Genomic DNA, 20,277 nt, shown 5'->3' on the forward strand with positions numbered 1-20,277 from the left:
TTAGATATGGGTGGGTTATTTTGTTTCTGTGCACGGTAAATACTGGCTGCTTTAGTTTTACACTGCAATTTAGATTTCAGTTTGAACACACCCCACCAAAATCTAACTCTCTCTGCACATGTTATATCTGCCCCCCTGCAGTCAGGGGTGTATTTACCCATTGACCAGGATGGCACTCGCCATGGGCGCCAGCCGAGCAGGGGGCGCCAGCCGACGGTGCCACCCTCGGCCAATGGGTGGAATCCCTTAAGCCGTAGTGTTTGGCAATACCTGCTGTGCCAAGCTGCCTGTGCATTGCCTGGGATGGAGCGTGGAGGATCACTTAGCGGGCAGGAGCTGGCACCGGTGTCCAGCACCACAATGCACTACAGGGAAGAAACGGAAAATAAACTACAACTCCCAGCAACCCTTGCTGTCGGGAGCTCCCGGCGGCAAGGGCTGCTGGAAGCTGTAGGTTTTTTATCCAGTTTCTTCACGTATTTTAATGCGGTGCCAGACACCGGCGCCGACTCCTGTCTGCAGAGAGATCCTCTGCCCTCCATCCCAGGCAGCTCGGGACAGCAGGTATTGCCAGACACTATGGCTATCTGCTGGGATGTTGTGGGGTGGGGACTAGGACTATGTGCTGTGTGGGGAGGCTATGTATGTGCTGGGAGTGGGAGAGACTGCTACTATGTCCTAAGGGCAGACTACAGCTATGTGCTGGGAGGGTGATGGGTACTATGGCTATGTGCTTGAGGAGGTGAGGGGCTATGTGCAGGGAGGAGGACTATGGCTATCTATGCTGGCAGGGAACTATTGTTATGTGATGGGAGGGGGGTGGGGACTACGGTATGACTGTGTTGGGAGAGGTGGAGACTACGGCTATGTGCTGGGGGGGACTATGGCTATTGCATGGGGAGGTGGGGGCTATGGCTGTTTAATGGGAGGGGACTATGGCTATGTGTTGGGAGGGGGATGGGGACTATGACTCTATGACTGTGGGGGCATCTCTGGCACTGTGGGGGCTTATCTGGCACTGTGGAGGCATATCTAGCACCATAGGGGTACATCTGGCACTGTGGGGGTATGTGTATCTGGCAATGTGGGGGCATATCTGGCAACATGGGGGCATATCTGGCAACATGGGGGAATATGTGTATCTGGCACTGTGGGGGTATATCTAGCACTGTGGGGGCATATCTAGCACCGTGAGGGCATATCTGGCACTGTGGGGCATGTGCGTATCTGGCACTGTGGGGGCATATGTGTATCTGGCACTATGGGGGCATATGTGTATCTCGGACTATTGGGGGCATGTGTTTCTGGCAATGCAGTATTGGGGTCATACGTGTATCATGCCCCCATTTTCACTGGCCATGTGGCCACACCCTTTTTTGGGTGTGCGCCTGCACCATCGGCGTGCACGCAGTACCACTAACATTTTTTGTCTACTTTCACCACTGGGTAGTGCGCTGCACTGCACTTCTTTGCACTACTATTTCATTATACTACCTGGCCTTGAGTGGCATTGCTTTCTCAGCCAGTCCAAACACTGCTTATAAGAATTACTGTGTGGGCATAAAGTGTAACGGGAACTGCTACTGTCTGGGCATGATGTGTATAAGGATTACTACTGTGTAGCGTAATTTGAATTGGGGAACTATTGTATGGTCATGCTCCTTTCCCACAAGATCATGTCCCTTTTTTGCACATGCACCTTCCCTATTTCAAATATGGGGGGCGCCAGTCCTTTGCTTTGCCAGGGGCGCTCGGACCCCTAGATACACCCCTGCCTGCAGTGCACATGGTTTTGCCCAACTGCTAACAAATTTGCTGCTGCGATCAACTCTGAATTACCCCCTATAGCATTTGGACAGAAAATGTGCTTGACAGGAAAGTCCCATGCACATATTCTCAAAAATAGTCTAGTGGCGCCTGAATGGAACTGAGCCTCCCATTACAAAATGCTTCAATTGAAGATATTTCCAAATCTCTACTGGTGGGAGATCCCATTTTGCCTGCAAGATAGGGAAGGGGAGCACCTCCCCACTCTCCACCAGTTGGCCGGCACATAGAATCCCATTTAATTTCCAGGAATCAAAACCTCGACCTGAAGTGCCCCGAAAGAAAATCAGGGTTATGGAACAGTGAGGTCAGGGGGTAAAGTTTAGAAGACACATACGGGAGGATCCTCAATCTGTTCCATCGTGTAAGTGTAGGACCAATAGTAGGTTGGGAATAAATCAGGATTTGTGAACGCCAGGGGTACTGGGTAATCAGCGAGGGAACTGCCACCTTTTCTATAAAAACCCACTACTTAATATCATCCGTACATAACCAATCCATTATTCTATGGAAAATGATTGCGTCATAATACAAGGAAAAATGAGGTAGCTGGAGACACCCCCCCCCCCCCCCCCCATATGTTTACACCTAAAAAGAATGGCATGTCGGAAAAGGGGTCTCTTATTTCCCCATACAAAGTTCCTAACTGCATTGTGCAATGCTCTAAACCAAGACTTTGGGACATGGACTGGTAGTGTCTGGAGAAAACAAAGCACCCTGGGTAGAACATTCATTTTATTCATGCTAAGTCTGCCTAGCCAAGAAAGCCTTTTGTTGCCCCAATCCCTAAATTCTGAACGGAGTGTAACAAGCTATTTTTTAAAGTTCTCGTCAAAGAGGCACGTAAGATCAATGTGGAAAATGACACCCAGGTATTTAATACTAGTAGGATGCCATGTGAACAAGTAAGATATAGTAAGACCCTCTACTGATTGAGAAGAAGCCGACACATTCACTGCCACAGACTTTGAAAAATTGATTTAAAAGTTGAATAGGAAACCAAACCTACGAAATTCAAGCATCAGGTTGGGAACTGAAACAGTGGGGTTTGATAGAACAGTCAATAGATCGTCCGCGAATAGCGCAAGTTTATATTCAACATCCCCCACTATAAGACCGGAAATATTTGTGTTAAGTCTAATTGTACTAGCCAGAGCCTCCATGCACAATATAAATATAAGAGGCGAAAGAGGGCAGCCCTGTTGTGTACCGTTCTTAATAAAGACAGGCTTTGAAAGATCCCCATTAATTTTGATCCTCGCTGTTGGAAAACTATTAAGTGCCAGAATACGATGAAGGGAAATGGAGCCTAGGCCTAGGTGTCTCGGGACCCCCTCCATGAAGACCCAGCTTATCATCTCAAAAGCCTTTTGTGGCATGAGCAGACAGCAACACTATAGGGGTATGGCCTATAGAGGCTGAGTGTATTAAGTCTATTATTTTGGATGTGTTGTCCCGAACCTCCCTCCCAGGCATAAATCCCACTTGTTCCGAATGGATAATATTTGGAAGCAAAAGCTTCAATCTGTTTACTGTCAGTTTGGCATAATTTGATACCTGTGTTGAGAAGTGATATCGGGCGGTAGCTTGCGCATTGGGCTGTGTCCTTGCCTTCTTATAACCGTATAACCGTATTGAAGGCTTCCAGAGCTTTGGGCGAGAAACCACAATCGGCAAAAAACTCATTAAAAGCCGTCAGCATCTTGGGTAGAAGAATCTCTTTAAAAGACTTATAATACAAAGTAGTAAACCCGTCTGGGCCTGGGCTCTTCCCAGAGGGTATCTCCTTAAGGGCCTGTTCTAGCTCCGGGAGAGAAAAAGGCAAGTCCAGCCAAGCGCTATCGTCTTTCGACAGCCTCGGGAGTCCTGCCTCAATAAAATATTTTTCAACTAATTCCCGGGTGTCCAAGAGAGTATCAGGGGACCCAGGGCCCTGGAAGTTATACAATTTGGTATAGTAGGAGTGAAATGTTTCGACTATATCTCTGGTAAGGATATGATGCATCCCGTCTCCGTCCTCAACCGTTTGAATATACAATGTGGCCCTCTGGGCACACAGCGCTCTAGCCAATAGCTTCCCCGGTTTATTCCCCCACTGGAAAAAACAGATTTCTACAGAGCCTAGAATATTTTTTGATGGCCTCAAACAACAAAGCATTATGGGCAGATCTAGTCTCATTCAGCTCGAGTAAAACTGGAGAGGACAGCCCTGCCTTATGCGCAGTCTCTAAAACTTTGAGCCGCTAAAGCAGGGTGAGTTTTTTGGCCAGTCTGGATCAGTTTCCCACGCAGGACACATTTATGTGCATCCCACACCGTGACTCTGGAGACGTCTACAAAGTAGTTCTCTATACCTTCAATCAGTTTGGGCTTAAACCTAGGGTCCATTAATATTTGATCGATTAACCGCCAGGTACATTGTTTAAAGTGAGGACAGGCCTTCTCCAGAGTCAGGGAAATAGGAGCATAATCAGACGAGGTGCAAGTGTAAGAATCTATGGGGCAATAAAAAGTAATCAATCCTACAGTATATGTTATGCGGCCTAGAGAAAAAAGTATAGTCCCTATCCCCTGTGTGTGAAGCCTCCACGTGTCGACCATCTGGTGTTCACGCAGGGCATGGCGATCACCACGGTGTGAAGCTAGGGAAGGCCTGACTGGAGGCCCAGAGATATCCATCTCAGGCTGAAGAGAACAACGGAGATCATCCCCTAAAATCGGGATACCCTCGACCAGTGAGGAAATCCGATTCAGCGTAGTTGACAGAGACTTGGGTTGCAATTGGTTAGGAACATACACATTCACAAAAGTATATTGTTGAGCAAATAGTTTACATTTTACCAAGAGTGTTCTGCCCTCCTCCAAGGCTATTGATGACACACCAGTAAAGGGTAACCGTTTGGATAATAAAATAGCAACCCCCAAGGACTTATTTTTGCTGTTATTGTTATAAAAGGAAATTGGGTAGATGCGATCCTTAAGGGTTGGGGCAGCTACGGACTTAAAATGCGTCACCTGGAGAAATGCTACATCGGCCCTAAAGGTGTTTAGGTCCCTGAGCAACATAGAGCATTTCTCCACCACATTCATGCCCTTCACATTGAGAGAAACAAATTTGATGGTTGTTGCTCTAGGTTTAACCACCATTTTTAACATAAAAAGGACAGCATAAGAGCCTGGGAGGAGGGCATCATCACTTCCGTGATGAAGCGCCACACAGGGAGAGGGGAAGAAACAGAAAAGGAAAGGAAAAGGAAGAAACATGAAATACTCAATAGAAGAACAATGCGAAAGATATAACATTTACAGTAGTACATAGAACATCTAGTGGAGTAGTAACGCAAACACACTATCGCCACTTGGGAGCCTGGGCATGGAAACATGCCGGGGACCAAGAAGACTAGGGCAGCGTGGGGGAAACTGGGGGTTAGTGATAGCACCAGCTCTAATATCAAAGCAAACATTTTAAATGCAAAAAGAGCATAATTCTAAACACGCAGCCTTGTGAGAAAACAAAAGCTCAGAAATATGAATGAAAACCTTTCATCGTTGCAGATTAGGATAGATACCACTCCAGAGCAGCACATGGTCTGGAAGAATTTTACAGGAGGAAGAGGCACATCATGGGGGAGGGTAATGGTGACAAAGTCAAAACTACTGTGAAGCGCAAAAGTCTCTTCCAAAAGTGGGTATGCGGGTGCCAGGCCACTAAGAGACATCACTGTCTCGTCACAGAATGAAAGTTTTGATGCTCTTTAAGAGATTTGGCGTTACGGTGGACAACATGCCAGTCGTTGTCAGGGTGGGAGAGTTCAAGTTGAATTACGTGAACCAGAGGTTCCTTCCAGACCGAGAGGGTCACCAAGAGGAGACCAAGCGCTTAACAAAACAGGGGCAGAACAGTCAAGTCCTTGAACGTACACAGCTTCCCGTTATGGGAAACCTGCAAGCTGAAGGGAAAGCCCCACCTATACTTGATTCCAAGCTTGCGAAGATTCTCGGTGAGAGGTTGGAGGGCTCTCCGCCTCTGTAGGGCGGACCACGACAGGTCTTGAAAAATCTGGATGCGCTGGTCAACTACTACAATGACATCCAAACAACGGACTTTGCGAAGAGATGTCCTCCTTCTGCGCATAATAGTGGAGCTGACAGATGACATCCCTTGGCCGGTCCATGGGAGCTCCTCTGGGTCTCAAGGCCGGGTGGGCCCTATCAAACTCAATCGTATGAGAGGGGTCTTGGCCTAAGAGTTCATTGAAGACCAGTGTGAGGAAGTCAACGTGACCTTGGGGTGGAATATCTTCCGAGATCCCCCGTATTCTTAAATTGTTTCTCCTTCCGTGATTATCAAGATCATCGAGGCGTTCTTGAATTTGGTGAAGATCTGTCGCCTGTCGGACAACCACAGCCCTGAGAGCTGTCTATTTTCCAACTGTTCAAAATCCTGCTTTGTCGGCATGGAATGGAGCAGGTGCAAGATCTGTGAGACTCCTTCTGCCTCTGGTACAGTGTTCTCCCAAGTGAGCTCCGTCACGGGAGGGAGAGTCCGAGGCAGCCGAGAGACGTGGGGTACATGGGCAGAAGTGTCTCCAGCGGGGGTAGAACCACAAGGAAGGAGAAACTGTCTCATACTGGCCGACAATGGGGTCCCCATGGCAGGGGCCAAGGTTCCCTTTTTTGATTTTCTTCGAGCCCCTTGTGAATTCTTCTTACCTCTCACCATGAGGTACCGTAGTACCACTAAAAAACACTGAGAAAGGTCATGTGGCTAGAACAACACTTCCGTCAGAGCCAGCAGCAGCACATACCACCAGAAGAAAAGCAGCTGGCTGGACATTAATGGGGAGACAAGCATCTGTACTTGGGGTCTGGGGAGTATGTCCTGGGACCGGTCATACCTGAAGGCGTTGGGGGTCATGCAGCGTAAGGTATGAAGTCTGGGAAGGCAAATCCTTCCACACACTGGCACAGCGCGGGTAGATAAAGACCAGCGGGGGCTATCGTGGGTGGAGCAAATATCTCAGGCTGCACACCTTATAATTAAAAGAGGCTCATATAGTCAATGCGGCCGTATCAGAGCAGCGTGTGGAGCACAATAAACAGCAGGATCAGGTAGAGATATATAGGTGCCAGAAGAAGTCCTTTTCAAAAAGACACAGTAGTAATGCAGGCATAGAACAACAAAACCGTAGATAGCTGAAGTAGAAAAAATAGGCAGACAGGTAGTGAGACCAGCAATGTAGAGATTACATATACATTTGCAGAGCTGTATCCACTGTTAACACTTTTACATTTTTGCATAGCTGACTGAATGGAGCACAGCATTTAATTATGATCACTCAGGCAAGCAGTCAAATGAGGAAGTTGTAGGCTCCTGGTGCTAAGCATGTAAGGGCACCCCAATCAGAGACCTCCACACTGAGGATTGAATTCTGCTGGGGAGACCAGCAGATTAAGGCTGCAGCACTCAGACTGGAGGCAGGGCACAGTGTGCTCACAGCTCTGGAGCCCAGTTACTGGAGCTCCCGCTAGCAGAGGTGCTTAGGGGGTCATCACTGAAGCTATCTCAAGGGAGGGGAAGATGCAGGTGATCAGTCCTCCACAAAAAGATGGCATAGTATTAATATATATATATATATATATATATATATATCTCTCCTATATAATAGCCCAGATCTGTGACTTTGTGACTCATTTGCTAACGCTGGGCGGAGTCACAACACTGGCTGGAGTTAGCCAAATGAGTCACAGATCTGGCCAAATCTATAGGAGACAAGGAGCAGAAGCAGATAGTATGGGCATGGCACAGGCAGGGGTGCATACTTCCCAGCTTTCTTCAGGAGCTTTCTTCAGGCAGAAGGAGGGACACACACGCGCCGAAAAGGGGGCGTGGGCAACTAAAAGGGGGCGTGGCTTCACGGGAGGGCCCCCGTTTTCGTCAGTGAGGGGGCATGCCCAGCGCTCTGTGAGCTGCTGGCATGCCCCCAGGGGCTGATTATGAGTCCGGGGTGCCCAGGGCACTTGCGACAGGGGAGCCCTATCTCATTGCTGTGCCTGCTGTGGGGTTGGGGGCGTGGCCTAATCGCGCCCTCCAGGCCACACCCCTTTATGCAAATTCCGGGATTTATTTATTTTTTTATGGAATTTTGGCCCCTCAGCTAGGGCTAAATCCAGAGGAGGTGGTCGCTCCCCCTTACACACCCGCACAGGCAGAAGAAAGCAGGGAGACTGCTGCCTCCCTGTAACACCACAGACCTGCCAATATGCAGCAGCGTGTGCTGACTGTAGCACAATGCTGCCGCTGTTGCTGGCAGGACGGGGGAGCTTCTGAGCTGGGACAGAGCTACTCGAGCCAGGGGGCCCCCTAAAACTGTGGGGCCAACGGTACGTACCCCCTGCCCCCCCCCCTTAATCCGGCTCTGCTGCTGGAAACCCCCCCCCCTTAATCCGTACCCCCTGATGCCCCCTCTCCCTCTGTCTCCACTATTCACCGCTGCTCTGCTAAGCAGAACAGCGAGTACAGGAGCTTTCCAACTGCCCCCCCCCATTGCGGGACACTGCGACCCGCGGGTGGGACTGTGGGACAGACCCCAAAAAATGGGACTGTCCCGTGAAAATCGGGACAGTTGGGAGGTATGGAGGTGTGTGAGGGGGTATGCCGTACAGACAGACGGCCACCGGCTCACTGTGTGCTTGACCCCCCACATCAGCATTCTCAGCAGGGTCTCTCTGGCGCGGAGGAGCGTCACTTTCTGGCACACTCCACGCTTCTTAGCTGCAGTTTTGTGGGGCACTTTCCGCTGTGCAGGTTCCGTACTGCCTCTGTTATCTCCAGCCCCGGCAACCCCATCGCTAGCTGCATCGCTGCCACCCGCAGTGAGATGCGCCCAGCTCCTTCACACACTTTAGCCGGCGGGTAGCGCTGCAGAAGTCCGAGCTGCTTGCAGGCTCCGACCCCCTCCTCCCTCCAGCCGCAGCATCTCCTGGGAGCTAACCAGTCACTCCCAGTCTCCCCTTACCACAGTTCCCAGCAGCCGCGAGGTCCGTGCCGCGTGCATGCTATGACCCCCTCCTCCCTCCAGCCGCAGCGTCTCCTGGGGGCTATCCAGTCACTCCCAGTCTCCCCTTACCACAGTGCCCGGTAGCTGCGCGAGGTCTGCGGTGTGTGACTGAGTAGGGGGGGAGGGATGCGGATGTGCAGAGGAAGCAGGACTCCAGCCTAAGAGAGTCAGCCATGCCAAGTCTCCACCAGCAGCAGATCCCAACAGGTTGGAGTGGAACAGCAGCAGCCAGCAGCAGTGACTCCGGGAAGACACATCTGTCTGTCACCACTGTTTTGTCCCTAATACCAATCTCTCCCGTGCCCTGTGTTCTGTCATGTCCCTGTCACCCCTGGCCTTGCCCTGTCACCCTTATCCTGGCCCTTTCACCCTTATCCTGGCCCTGTCACCCTTATCCTGGCCCTGTCACCCTTATGCTGGCCCTATTACCCCTATCCTGGCCCTGTCACCCCTGTGCTTGCCCTGTCAACCCTATACTGGCCCTGTCACCCCTGTCCTGGTCCTGCCGCCCCTACCCTGGCCCTGTCACCCCTATCCTGTCCCTGTCATTTCTGCCCTGGCCTCGTCGCCCCTGTCCTGGCCCCGTCACCCCTGTCCTGGCCCCGTCACCCCTGTCCTGGCCCCGTCACCCCTGTTCTGACCCTGTCACCCATGTCCTGGCCCTGTTACTGCATACCCTCCAACTACCTTTTTGGCAGGTACAGTACCCGCAGCGCCTTCAGACCCCTCCCCAATGCACCACACCTCCGCACCTTCCCCTCCACCACATGCGGCACTCCACCCCTCCCCCACAAGCTGTGCCTCCAGACCCCCTACACCACCCGCCGCTCCCACTCCTCCACCCCTTCACCACCCACAGCACCTCCAGAACCCCTCCACCATCCACCCCCCTTCTATGTCTCCCCCCACACCTGCCCCCCTCCACCCGCAGCATCTGCAGACACCCTCCTCCATCCGTGGTCCCCCTCTCACCTACCCCTCCCCCACCCATGGCACCCCGCACCTGCCCCTCCACCACCTGCAGCACCTCCGGACCTCCTTCCCCATCCGCTGCACCACCCGTACCTGCCCCTCCCCTACCCACGGCACCTGCGGACCCCTACCCCAACCCCCCCGCCCCTTCCCATCCCACAGCACCTCCGGAACCCTTCACCCATCCGCAACAGCCCCACACTTGCCCCTCTCCCACCCGTGGCACCCCTGCCCCTCCCCCACCTGCAGTGCCTCCGGACCCCTCCCCCATCTGCAGCCCCCACTCCTCTGCCCCTCCCCCACCTGCAGCATCTCCCGACCCTTCCCCATCCGGGCCCCCCCCCCGCTTCCGCCCCCCTCCACCCGCAGCAACTACAGACACCCTCCCCAATCTGCAGTCCCCCCCGGCACCCGCTACATTCTGTACATCGTGCCCTGCAGGTGCTGTTCACACCATCGCAAGGGGCTGCGCCTCCTTCACCATCGCACGCCCTTTCATTGTGCAATATTTAACCACTAACAAAGGAATGCAGGTAATACTCCATATAATACAAATATTGAACCCCAGAAAGGCATGCAAGGGTTAAGAGGGCGTAGCCCCTTGCGACGGTGTGAAGAGCGCCCGTAGGGCGCGATGAAGCACCTAGTATATATATATATATATATATATATATATATATAAAACTATAAAAACACACACACCACAATATACATTACACCGCATACGTAGTTTTTTACAGGCAAAATACAAATGTCTAAAAAACACATCCAGTAATAAAAAAATAAAAATAAAAAACTGCTGAAAACAAACAAACAAACAGCATCCTGTGTAATGCTGTTATCAATCGTATTCACAGCTGGTTACTAGCTCCCCCCACCCGCTTCCCTGAACCCACATAGCAGTCTCAAACCTCCCCTCTCCCTTAAACCCATATAGCAGTCTCTACCCCCCTTCCCCCACCCCTGAACCCATATAGCAGTCACTACCCCCCTTCACCCCCTCCCCTGAACCTATACAGCAGTCTCTACCCCCCTTCCCCTGAACCTATACAGCAGTCTCTACCCCCCTCCTCTCCTCCCTCCCTCCCTCCTCCTCCTCCTCCCCCCCCCCCCCCCCGACCCATATAGCAGCTTTACCTTTGATGCATTTTTTTCACAGTGGCAGATCTGCTGCCCAGATTATCCACCGCCTTCTGCCAGATCCGCTGCCCGCTGCGCAGAGCCGCTGCTGCTACCCGCTGCCCTCTGCACGCTCCTGCCGTGGCTCCGCCCCCTATGCCGCCCAGCGCCTGATGTCACAGAGGAAATCCCGGTCAGCAGACCGGGTATTTCCTCAGCGGCGCCGCATCTCGGAGCTTCGTAGCGCAATGACAAGCGGCTCAGCCGGGCCGCTTGTCATTGCACAGTGGTATGGGACAGCGGGCCAGGGAGAATCGGTTCGCGGGCCGCATCCAGCCCGCGGGCCGCATGTTGCCCACCCCTACTCTACAGCCCAGCTGAGCTAATGTGAATACAGAGAGAGCTGCCGCATTGATCGCCCCCGCTCCCAACTGTGTGCAGGGGCGCACACAGTTGCATCCTCAGTCATCCACTATCTCCTTGTCACCCGCTATCTCCATGTCACCTCTGACTACTTCCATAATTTTCTCTCTCTCCTGTCACCCGCTGCCTCTCCCCATCATTCTCTACGTCACCCTCTGCCTCCACCTGGCTTCACACAATTACTCCTCCTGTCACCCATTCTCTGCAGTCAACCACTACCTCCACCTATCAACCATTCCCTGGCATCACACACTGCTTCCCCCTCTGACCCACTGCATCTCCGTCTCAGTCTATCTCTTCCTGTCACCCACTGTCACCTCACCCTCTACCTCTTCTCTGCCTCACTATCTTCCTATCACCCTCTCTCTCCTGTCACCCTTTGCCTATCCAAGGCATCACCCTCTCCACATCATACGGATACGGCATTCCCTTTGAGGCCACGCCCCTTGTTGGGAGGTCATGCCCTTGTTGCACTTTTCCAAAAGCGCGTACCTTCGGTCATAGTGCCCCGCCTGTCATTTTGTTCTGGATCCATACCTGGTCATAGTTACAGCATTTACATATGCTCTAAAACAGTAACCAGATTGCCTCAAGGGTCTAAAAACCTGCTGGCCACAATTGGTACTGTAAAAGCTGTGTGTGTATGGGAAATATTGGTTTTCGAAAAATTTGTCACCAGGTGACCTCAAAAATAATAAAAGCCTACTCCTCATTCTTGACAAAAAAGAGTCATGAGATTAGGGGACATAAGGTTGCCTTTATTATATGTGGTATTTTATTTCTTCACTAAACAGAGAGTGCTTCTAAAAATGTGCTTCTCTGTAGAGTGCGAAAATCACACCAATACCTGCAACTCAAAGGCCATTACATTTTCACCTATGATGCAGCGTTGGATCCAAGCATCTTTTGTTTTGCATGAAATACACATTCTCATACTGCACAAGTGTACAAAAATGTATTTTACTGTCATCTGAATGCAGAATTGCCTGTATATTGCGCTTACCACTTAGAATGATGGAGGGTGAGGGTGTGGGTAAGTATAGTAGCAGTTTGTTTCCAGAAAAGGCACTTAGCCAGACCACAACATAGATGCACATATGCCTGTTAGGTTACGTATACAGTATAGAGCAGGTGCTCCACCCCTGGTGCAAACTATGCACTTCTGAAGATGATGAGCACCAGCCACTTCTGAATGGCTGAACAGTCCACATACATCATTGCCGCAGTTGCGCCAAACAGCCCCTCTATGTGCACCAGGTCTCTGCTAGCGTCTGGCATCTTTGTGTGTCTTTTTAACTGAAAATATGTCTTAGTCACAACATGATGAAGCTAGGACGTGCCAGGAGACTGTGCTGATTAACTAGACACTTGTATATCTATGTGCGACTGAGTCTCTGAATCTGAATACGAAGTGCTGCGATCCAGCCGCAGCTTTTTTCCAATACAAGTTCCGTTGTGCTCTGTGCACGAATTACATATGATTTGCCGTGGACGAGGCATGTCGGCTGTCAGTATCACAACAGAATGCGTGCTCGGTGGCTCGCTGCGCTCACCAGAGGATCTATTTCCACTCTATGGGTGTGGTGGACAACCACGAGTGGGACTAGCCCTGTTACACCGGTATTCAGGCTGTCGTCATTGTCGGCTGTTGGGATTCTGACGCCGGTATCCTGACCGCTGGGATCCCGACAGCTAGCAAATTAACTGCATCCCCCGTACACAGACTCAGTCACACACAGTGGGGGTTATTTAGAGATGGACGCAGATCACTGCATACGCAGGCAGATCTGTGTTCATCTCCGCACAGGGCAAGGATGCCCAACATTTAGGCGTGGTCAGCGGTCATTTTTTTTTTTATCGGAGCGGCTGCATGTGACGTCACGCAGCCGCCCCGAAAATATATGCCCCCATTTTGCCGGCACCACCCACGCAATGCTGCAATGTCCCCAGCTGCCAATCACATTGCGGCCGCATCCCCAATGTGTGGTCATGCACGCTCACAACGGCTGGTGCACGTGCGCAGACCACCTGGATGCGGCCACTACGAGCGACCGCGCGCCTGCATCCAGGTCTGAATGAGGGTCAATATACAGTTTTGCATATATAAATTAATCAGCACAGTCTCCTGATGCGTCCTAGTCACATCCTGTTGCGACTAAGATGCATTTTTGGCATAAAAAGGTGCCGGACGCTAGCAGAGTTGCACAGGACCTGGCAGCTCACTCACGCCAGGCGTGGTATATTGAGGCTAGATATATGAGGACACATCTGTATTTGCATTTGGTCCACAGTAAGGAAAGAAGATTCCCATTTGATTTTTAAAATGGAGACTTTAGATGTTTGTATTTGTTTGGGCTTAATTAGTTATTTGTTTTGTATTTAATTGTATTTTGCAAGTCATAGCACATCTCCTGGGGTAATTCAGGCACATATGCTACTGTCCTATCCTAACACCTACACTACCTTTCTTGGCATAAGCCTGGCACATGTAGTATGCAATCTTTACAGAGCTGGATGCATATTGCATGTTTATCAGATAATTTTATGTCTGCATCTTTTATGTAAAATGTGTACAGCTCTAAATCAGATACTACGATGACATGTTCTTCTATAGACACTGAAAAATGAATCAGTAAGAAGGTTTTCCTATTTACCTGTCATCATCCAGAAGATCTAGAGGTTCTAAGGCTTTGTGCTGCGGGATGCGGCCCATCTCATTAGCCATCACACGCTGTGTTACATCATCTTTCCACGACAACCCTGCAACCACAAACACAAGGAGAGTTCAAAATGCAGATAAATTAACTTGCTTTATTTCCACTTTCTCTTATCATCGTTTTGCCCTGTTTGTATAATCAATCTGTAAATACCAGCTACATGTTAATTAGAAGGATAGCTAAATCTATTTAACCTAGATTACATCAGATTGAAAAACATAAGACTTTCTGGAAATGACTAGTAAAGTCTGCCACTCACAGGGACTGCCTAGCAGTGGCAGTCACTTCCCATTGGAAGAGTATCCGGTTTTTAGGTCGACCACACTTAGGTCGACAGTCATTAGGTCGTCCACTATTGGTCGACATGGTCAGTAGGTCGACGTGACACAGGTCGACACATGAAAAGGATCGACATGAGTTTTTCATGATTTTTTAAATTTATTTTTTTTACTTTTTTGTACTTTACGATCCACGTGGACTACGACTGGGAATAGCAACCTGTGCCGAACTCCGCAGTAGCGGAGCAAGGCACCTTGCCTGAAGGATGGCGAGGGGACATGGTGCACTAATTTGGGTTCCCGGTCACTTTATGAAGAAAGCGACACAATAATAAATATAAAACACGTAGTTATGGTAGACTTACCGTTGATAACTCTATTTCTCCGAAGTCCACAGTATCCACAGGATAAACATTGGGATATGAGGTAGCGTCAGCGGATTGGCACCAACGATCAAAAGCTTTCGGCCTCCCAGAATGCAATGGCCCAGTCCCCTATATCCCGCCTCCTGGCTCAGGCAATTCAGTTGTTTTCCAAAGCTCAAAGCGTAGCATCATAGAGAGCCCTAATCAGGCGAGAAGAACACACATGCACACACTTCCGTACAAGGAAGAGGTTAGTGAGTGAAAGGATCCTCAAATCAGGTGCGTCAGGGTGGGATTCCTGTGGATACTGTGGATTTAGGAGAAATAGAGTTATCGATGGTAAGTCTATCATAACTACGTATTTCTCCTGCAGGGTCCACAGATTATCCACAGGATAAACATTGGGATGTCCCAAAGCAATTCTAGTGGAGGGGACGCTCCTGATTGGATAGGAGAATCCTTCGCCCGAATGCAGCGTCCTGAGAGGCAAAGGTATCAAAGGCATAATGTCTAATGAATGTGTTAATGGAAGACCATGTGGCTGTCTTACATATCTGTTCAGCTGAAGCACCATGTTGTGCTGCCCATGAAGGACCTACCTTACGAGTAGAGTGTGCAAAGATATTAGCCGGAATAGGGAGATCAGCTTGAGAATATGCTATCCTCTCTTGTGAAATCCGTAGAGAACAAAGAGATGTCGGTCTGTCTGATGGCACTGGTACGATCCATGGGGTGTGGTATAATAGATAGACAGTGTCTAGTTAGACAGTCAATAGATAGACACCATATGTTAAACAGACATTAGGTCGACAGGGTCAAAAGGTCGACAGGGTCAAAAGGTCGACATGAAAAAGGTAGACAGCACAAAAGGTCGACATAAAAATGGTCAACATAAAAAAGGTAGACACCATGGTGGTCATTCCGAGTTGATCGCTAGCTGCTTTTGTTCGCAGCGATCAGGCAAAAAAATTACAATTCTGCGCATGCGTATGTGGCGTAATGCACATGCGTGACGTACTTTCACAACGGCCGTTGCAGTTTCACACAAGGTCTAGCAAAGCTTTTCAGTCGCACTGCTGACCGCAGAGTGATTGACAGGAAGTGGGTGTTTCTGGGTGGTAACTGGCCATTTTCGGGGAGTGTGTGTAAAAACGCAGGCGTGTCAGATAAAAACGCAGGAGTGGCTGGGGAAACATACGCGTGGCTGGGCGAACGCAGGGCGTGTTCGTGACGTCAAAACAGGAACTAAATAGTCTGAAGTGATCGCAAGCTAGGAGTAGGTCTCGAGCTACTCAGAAACTGCACAATGGCCCTCATTCCGAGTTGTTCGCTCGCAAGCTGCTTTTAGCAGCTTTGCACACGCTAAGCCGCCGCCTACTGGGAGTGAATCTTAGCTTATCAAAATTGCGAACGAAAGATTCGCAATATTGCGAAAAGACTTCTCTGTGCAGTTTCTGAGTAGCTCGAGACTTACTCTTACAGTTCAGTGCTTGTCGTTCCTGGTTTGACGTCACAAACACACCCAGCGTTCGGCCAGACACTCCTCCGTTTCTCAAGCCACTCCCGCGTTTTTCCCAGAAACGGTAGCGTTTTTTCAAACACTCCCATAAAACGGCCTGTTTCCGCCCAGAAACACCCACTTCCTGTCAATCACATTCCGATCACCAGAACGAAGAAAAAACCTTGTAATGCCGTGAGTAAAAAACCTAACTGCATAGCAAATTTACTTGGCGCAGTCGCAGTGCGAACATTGCGCATGCGCAGTTAGCGGAAAATCGCTGCGATGCGAAGAAAATTACAGAGCGAACAACTCGGAATGACCACCAATCTTCTTTTGTAGCAGTGTTGCGATCCTTTCGTTCGCACTTCTGCTAAGCTAAGATACACTCCCAGAGGGCAGCGGCTTACCGTTTGCACGGCTGCTAAAAGCAGCTAGCGAGCGAACAACTCGAAATGAGGGCCCATGTTTTTTGCATTTTTGTGGTTTGTGTGGATAGTTTTGTCATCTGGGACTCCCAATTGTAGAAAGGCATACCCTCACGGGGCTCGCTTCGCTCGCCACGCTTCGGGCTCGGTGGCTCACTGCGCTCGCCACAAAGTTTATACCCGACTCTATGCCGACATGGATAGAGAAGGTATGAAATAGTCCAAAAACATGTTACATTAAAAAAAAAAACATTTGTCTATCTTTTTTTATGTCGACCATTTTCATGTCGACTTTTTGACCATGTCGACCTTTTGTACTGTCTACCTTTTTCATGTCGACCTTTTGACCCTGTCGACCTAATGTCTGTCTAACATATGGTGTCTATCTATTGACTGTCTAACTAGACACTGTCTATCTATCAACCGGATACCCGATCCATGTAGATCCTTGAAGCACGGACTACATCCAATGATGCATCTCCCGCAGAAAGGTACGACCCTTGGAAAGCTGGGACTACAATTTCTTTATTTGGTGGAATTTAGACACCACCTTAGGAAGATAACCAGATTTGGTTCTGAGAACCGCTCTATCTGGATGATATATCAGAAAAGGGGGGGGGGACATAACAATGCCCCTAAGTCTGAAACTCTTCTAGCTGAAGCAATAGCCAGTAGAAAGATTACTTATTTAAGATCCACTTGCTTCAGTGGTTCAAATGGGGCAACTTGAAGTGCCTTTAGGACTAAACTTAGATCCCAGGAGCTGTAGGAGGAACAAAAGGAGGTTGGAAGTGAAGCATTCCTTGGAAAAAAGTGCAAACATCCTGTAGGTTAGCAATTTTCTTTTGAAACCATACAGTCAATGCTGACACCTGAAATCTCAAGGAAGCCACCCATATACCTTTATCCATTCCTGCCTAAAGGAATGCTAGGACTCTCGAAAATCTGAAAGACCTAGGGTCAAATTTCCGGTCACTGCACCACTAAATATAGACCTGCCATATTCGGTAATAAATGCGAGCTGAAGATGTTATCCTTGCTCTAAACATTGTTTGAATTACCTGTTGTGTGAATCCTCTTGCTTTCAGGATGGAAGTCTCAAGAGCCATGCCATCAAAGATAGCCGATCCAGGTGCTTGTAATAGCAAGGACCCTGAGACAGTAGATCTGAACGTTGAGGGAGTAGGAACGGAGTATCCACCGACAGCCTCTGCAGATCTGTGTACCAATGTCTTCTGGGCCAAGCCGGAGCTATTAGTATCACGGCGCCCTGTTTTAACTTTCGAACAACGACTTTGCCCAATTTATGAGCCAACCGTGTTTCTGTAAACAAGCTATTGTCTGTTGCAGATGACACTGAATCAATTCCTGAGACTGTGCCAGGATTAATCGGTCGTTGAGGTATGGAAAAATCCGGGTATGGGTCGACATGCATTAGGCTGACATGGTCAAAAGGCCAACATGGTCATTAGGTCAACATGAACAGGGTCGACATGGAAAAAGATCGACATGAGTTTTCTTACTTTTTTTGGTGTTGTTTTCTTCGTAAAGTGACGGTGAACCCCAAGTAGTGCACCGTGTCCCCTCGCATGGCTCGCGAAAGGTTACCGTTCCCAATCGTAATCTACGTGGATCGTAAAGTATGAAAAAGTTCTTGGAGCTGTAGCCAGTTCAAATGGCAGGGCCTGAAACTGAAAGTGTTGCTGGAGGATAGCAAACCTGAGATAGCACTGATGGGACTGTGCTATAGGAACATGCAGGTAAGTATCCTGGATATCCAGGGATATCATAAAATCCTCCGGCTCCATGGCCAAAATAATGGAACGTAAAGTCTACATATGAAAGAGAGGCATCCAAATGTACTTGTTCAGCACTTTGAGATTGAGTCTGGGCTGGAACGACCCATTCGGCTTCTGAACTAGAAACAGGTTGCAATAGAAACCTTGCCCTTGTTGTGCAGGAGGAACTGGAATGATCACTCCAGATTGAAGCAACTTCTGAACGGCCTCTTGTAAGGCCCTGGCCTTTGTTTCTACTGATGACGGGCTGGTACAAAAGAACCTTTGTGAGATACTGCTTCTTGCACCCAGGCATCTGTGGTGGACTGCTGCCAGATCTGTGCAAAGTGAAGAAGTTGGCCTCCCACCCTGGGGTCCCCCAGGTGGAGGCCCGCACCATCAGTCTGATGGCTTATCTTCTAGCTTGGAAGCAGGTCCTCTGGTAGCGCAATGCTTTTTAGTCTTGCCAGACTTATCAGATTGGGACTGTTTACCATAACCTTTTCCTTTTGCTTTTCCTTGGGTCCGAAAGGGTCGAAAAGCTGGAAACCTAGGTTTGGAATTGTGGGTAGAAGGAAACTTCACTTTCTTGGAGTCTGCCTATGACTCCAAAATACTGTTTAATTCTTTACCAAAAAGAATATCTCCAGTAAAAGGCAAAGACTCTAAAACCTTCATGGACTCTGAGTCAGCCTTCCATGTAGGTAGCCAAACAGCTCTGCGAGCTGCTACTGCTGAGGTTGATGCTTGAGAGGCAATAGTACTCATATCCAAGGCTGCTTCTTCCATAAAAATAGCCGCCTGTTTAATATATGCAATATGGGATTTTTGCTCTCTAGATGCCAATGAAAGATCATCCTCCAATGCATCAGACCAGGCCACCACTGCCTTTGGCATCCAGGCTGAAGCCATGGCTTATCTTACAATTGCCCCAGACAAGGAGAAAATGGTTTTTAAAAAAACATCTATTTTTCTATCCGTAACATCATTTAATGATGTTGAAGGCAAAGGCAATGTACATTTTCGCATCAATCGAATGACATGCGTATCTACTTTGGAAGCCACCTCCCTCTTTAAAGAGTCCCCAGCTGGAAAAGGATAATGGGAATTCCATTTCTCTGGAATTCTAAACTTCTTACTGGGTGTGACCCAAGCCTCTTGCATAATCTCTGTCAGCTGTTCTGACCCTGAAAATTCAGTTCTGACTGTTTTGGGACGTTTAAACACAGGAGCCTTGGATTTTAACAAAGGCTCTGCTGCATCCTCATAGCACTAATTAGCTCAGGTATATCCACTGAGCTGGGACCTTCATCCTCATCTCTGTATGCAGAACCAGAATGCGAGGAATCCTCATCCTCCGATGTGTGCCCATTTGAAACATGTGTAGACTGTGACGATGTTGTTTCATGTCTGTGTGATTTACCTTCCCCAGGCCTTTCAGCCTGCTTTTGTTGAAAGGCTGCCAATTCCTGGACTGGATGTGATAAAACCCAGAGAGAATGTTGCATGTAAGGGTTAACAAGGTATCCTATCCCTGGTATAGGAGCTGGCACTATCTGCTCAGCTATATTGGATAATGTCTGTGCAAAAGCAGCCCATGGGGGTTCGATTTGAACCTGTGCCTGCCTTGGATTATTCAGGAGGCTTTGATGAAAGCTAAAACAATTTGCACATAATTCATTTTGAACCAGATCCTGAGATGTTAACCCAACTTTGCAGGATAAAGATGAAATCAGTGTTAATGCTGCTGTGGAGAGTGTATACTCCTCACCCTTGCCTCTCTTAGACATGGTGAACAAATCACACGCCTG

At 49.2% G+C, this 20,277-nt stretch overlaps 1 protein-coding gene across 2 annotated transcripts in view; it reads right to left on the reverse strand.

Moving 5' to 3' along the window:
• The window catches only part of PTPRN (protein tyrosine phosphatase receptor type N), a 282,930-nt gene that overhangs the window by 190,446 nt on the left and 72,207 nt on the right, over positions 1-20,277 (reverse strand). For both annotated transcript variants that reach the window (XM_063933845.1, XM_063933846.1), the window contains exon 4: positions 14,057-14,162. In XM_063933845.1, coding sequence (XP_063789915.1) covers positions 14,057-14,162 — 106 coding nt within the window. The remainder of the gene's footprint in view (positions 1-14,056; positions 14,163-20,277) is intronic.

The sequence above is a fragment of the Pseudophryne corroboree genome, chromosome 7, assembly GCF_028390025.1.
Source record: "Pseudophryne corroboree isolate aPseCor3 chromosome 7, aPseCor3.hap2, whole genome shotgun sequence".
NCBI lineage: Eukaryota > Metazoa > Chordata > Amphibia > Anura > Myobatrachidae > Pseudophryne > Pseudophryne corroboree.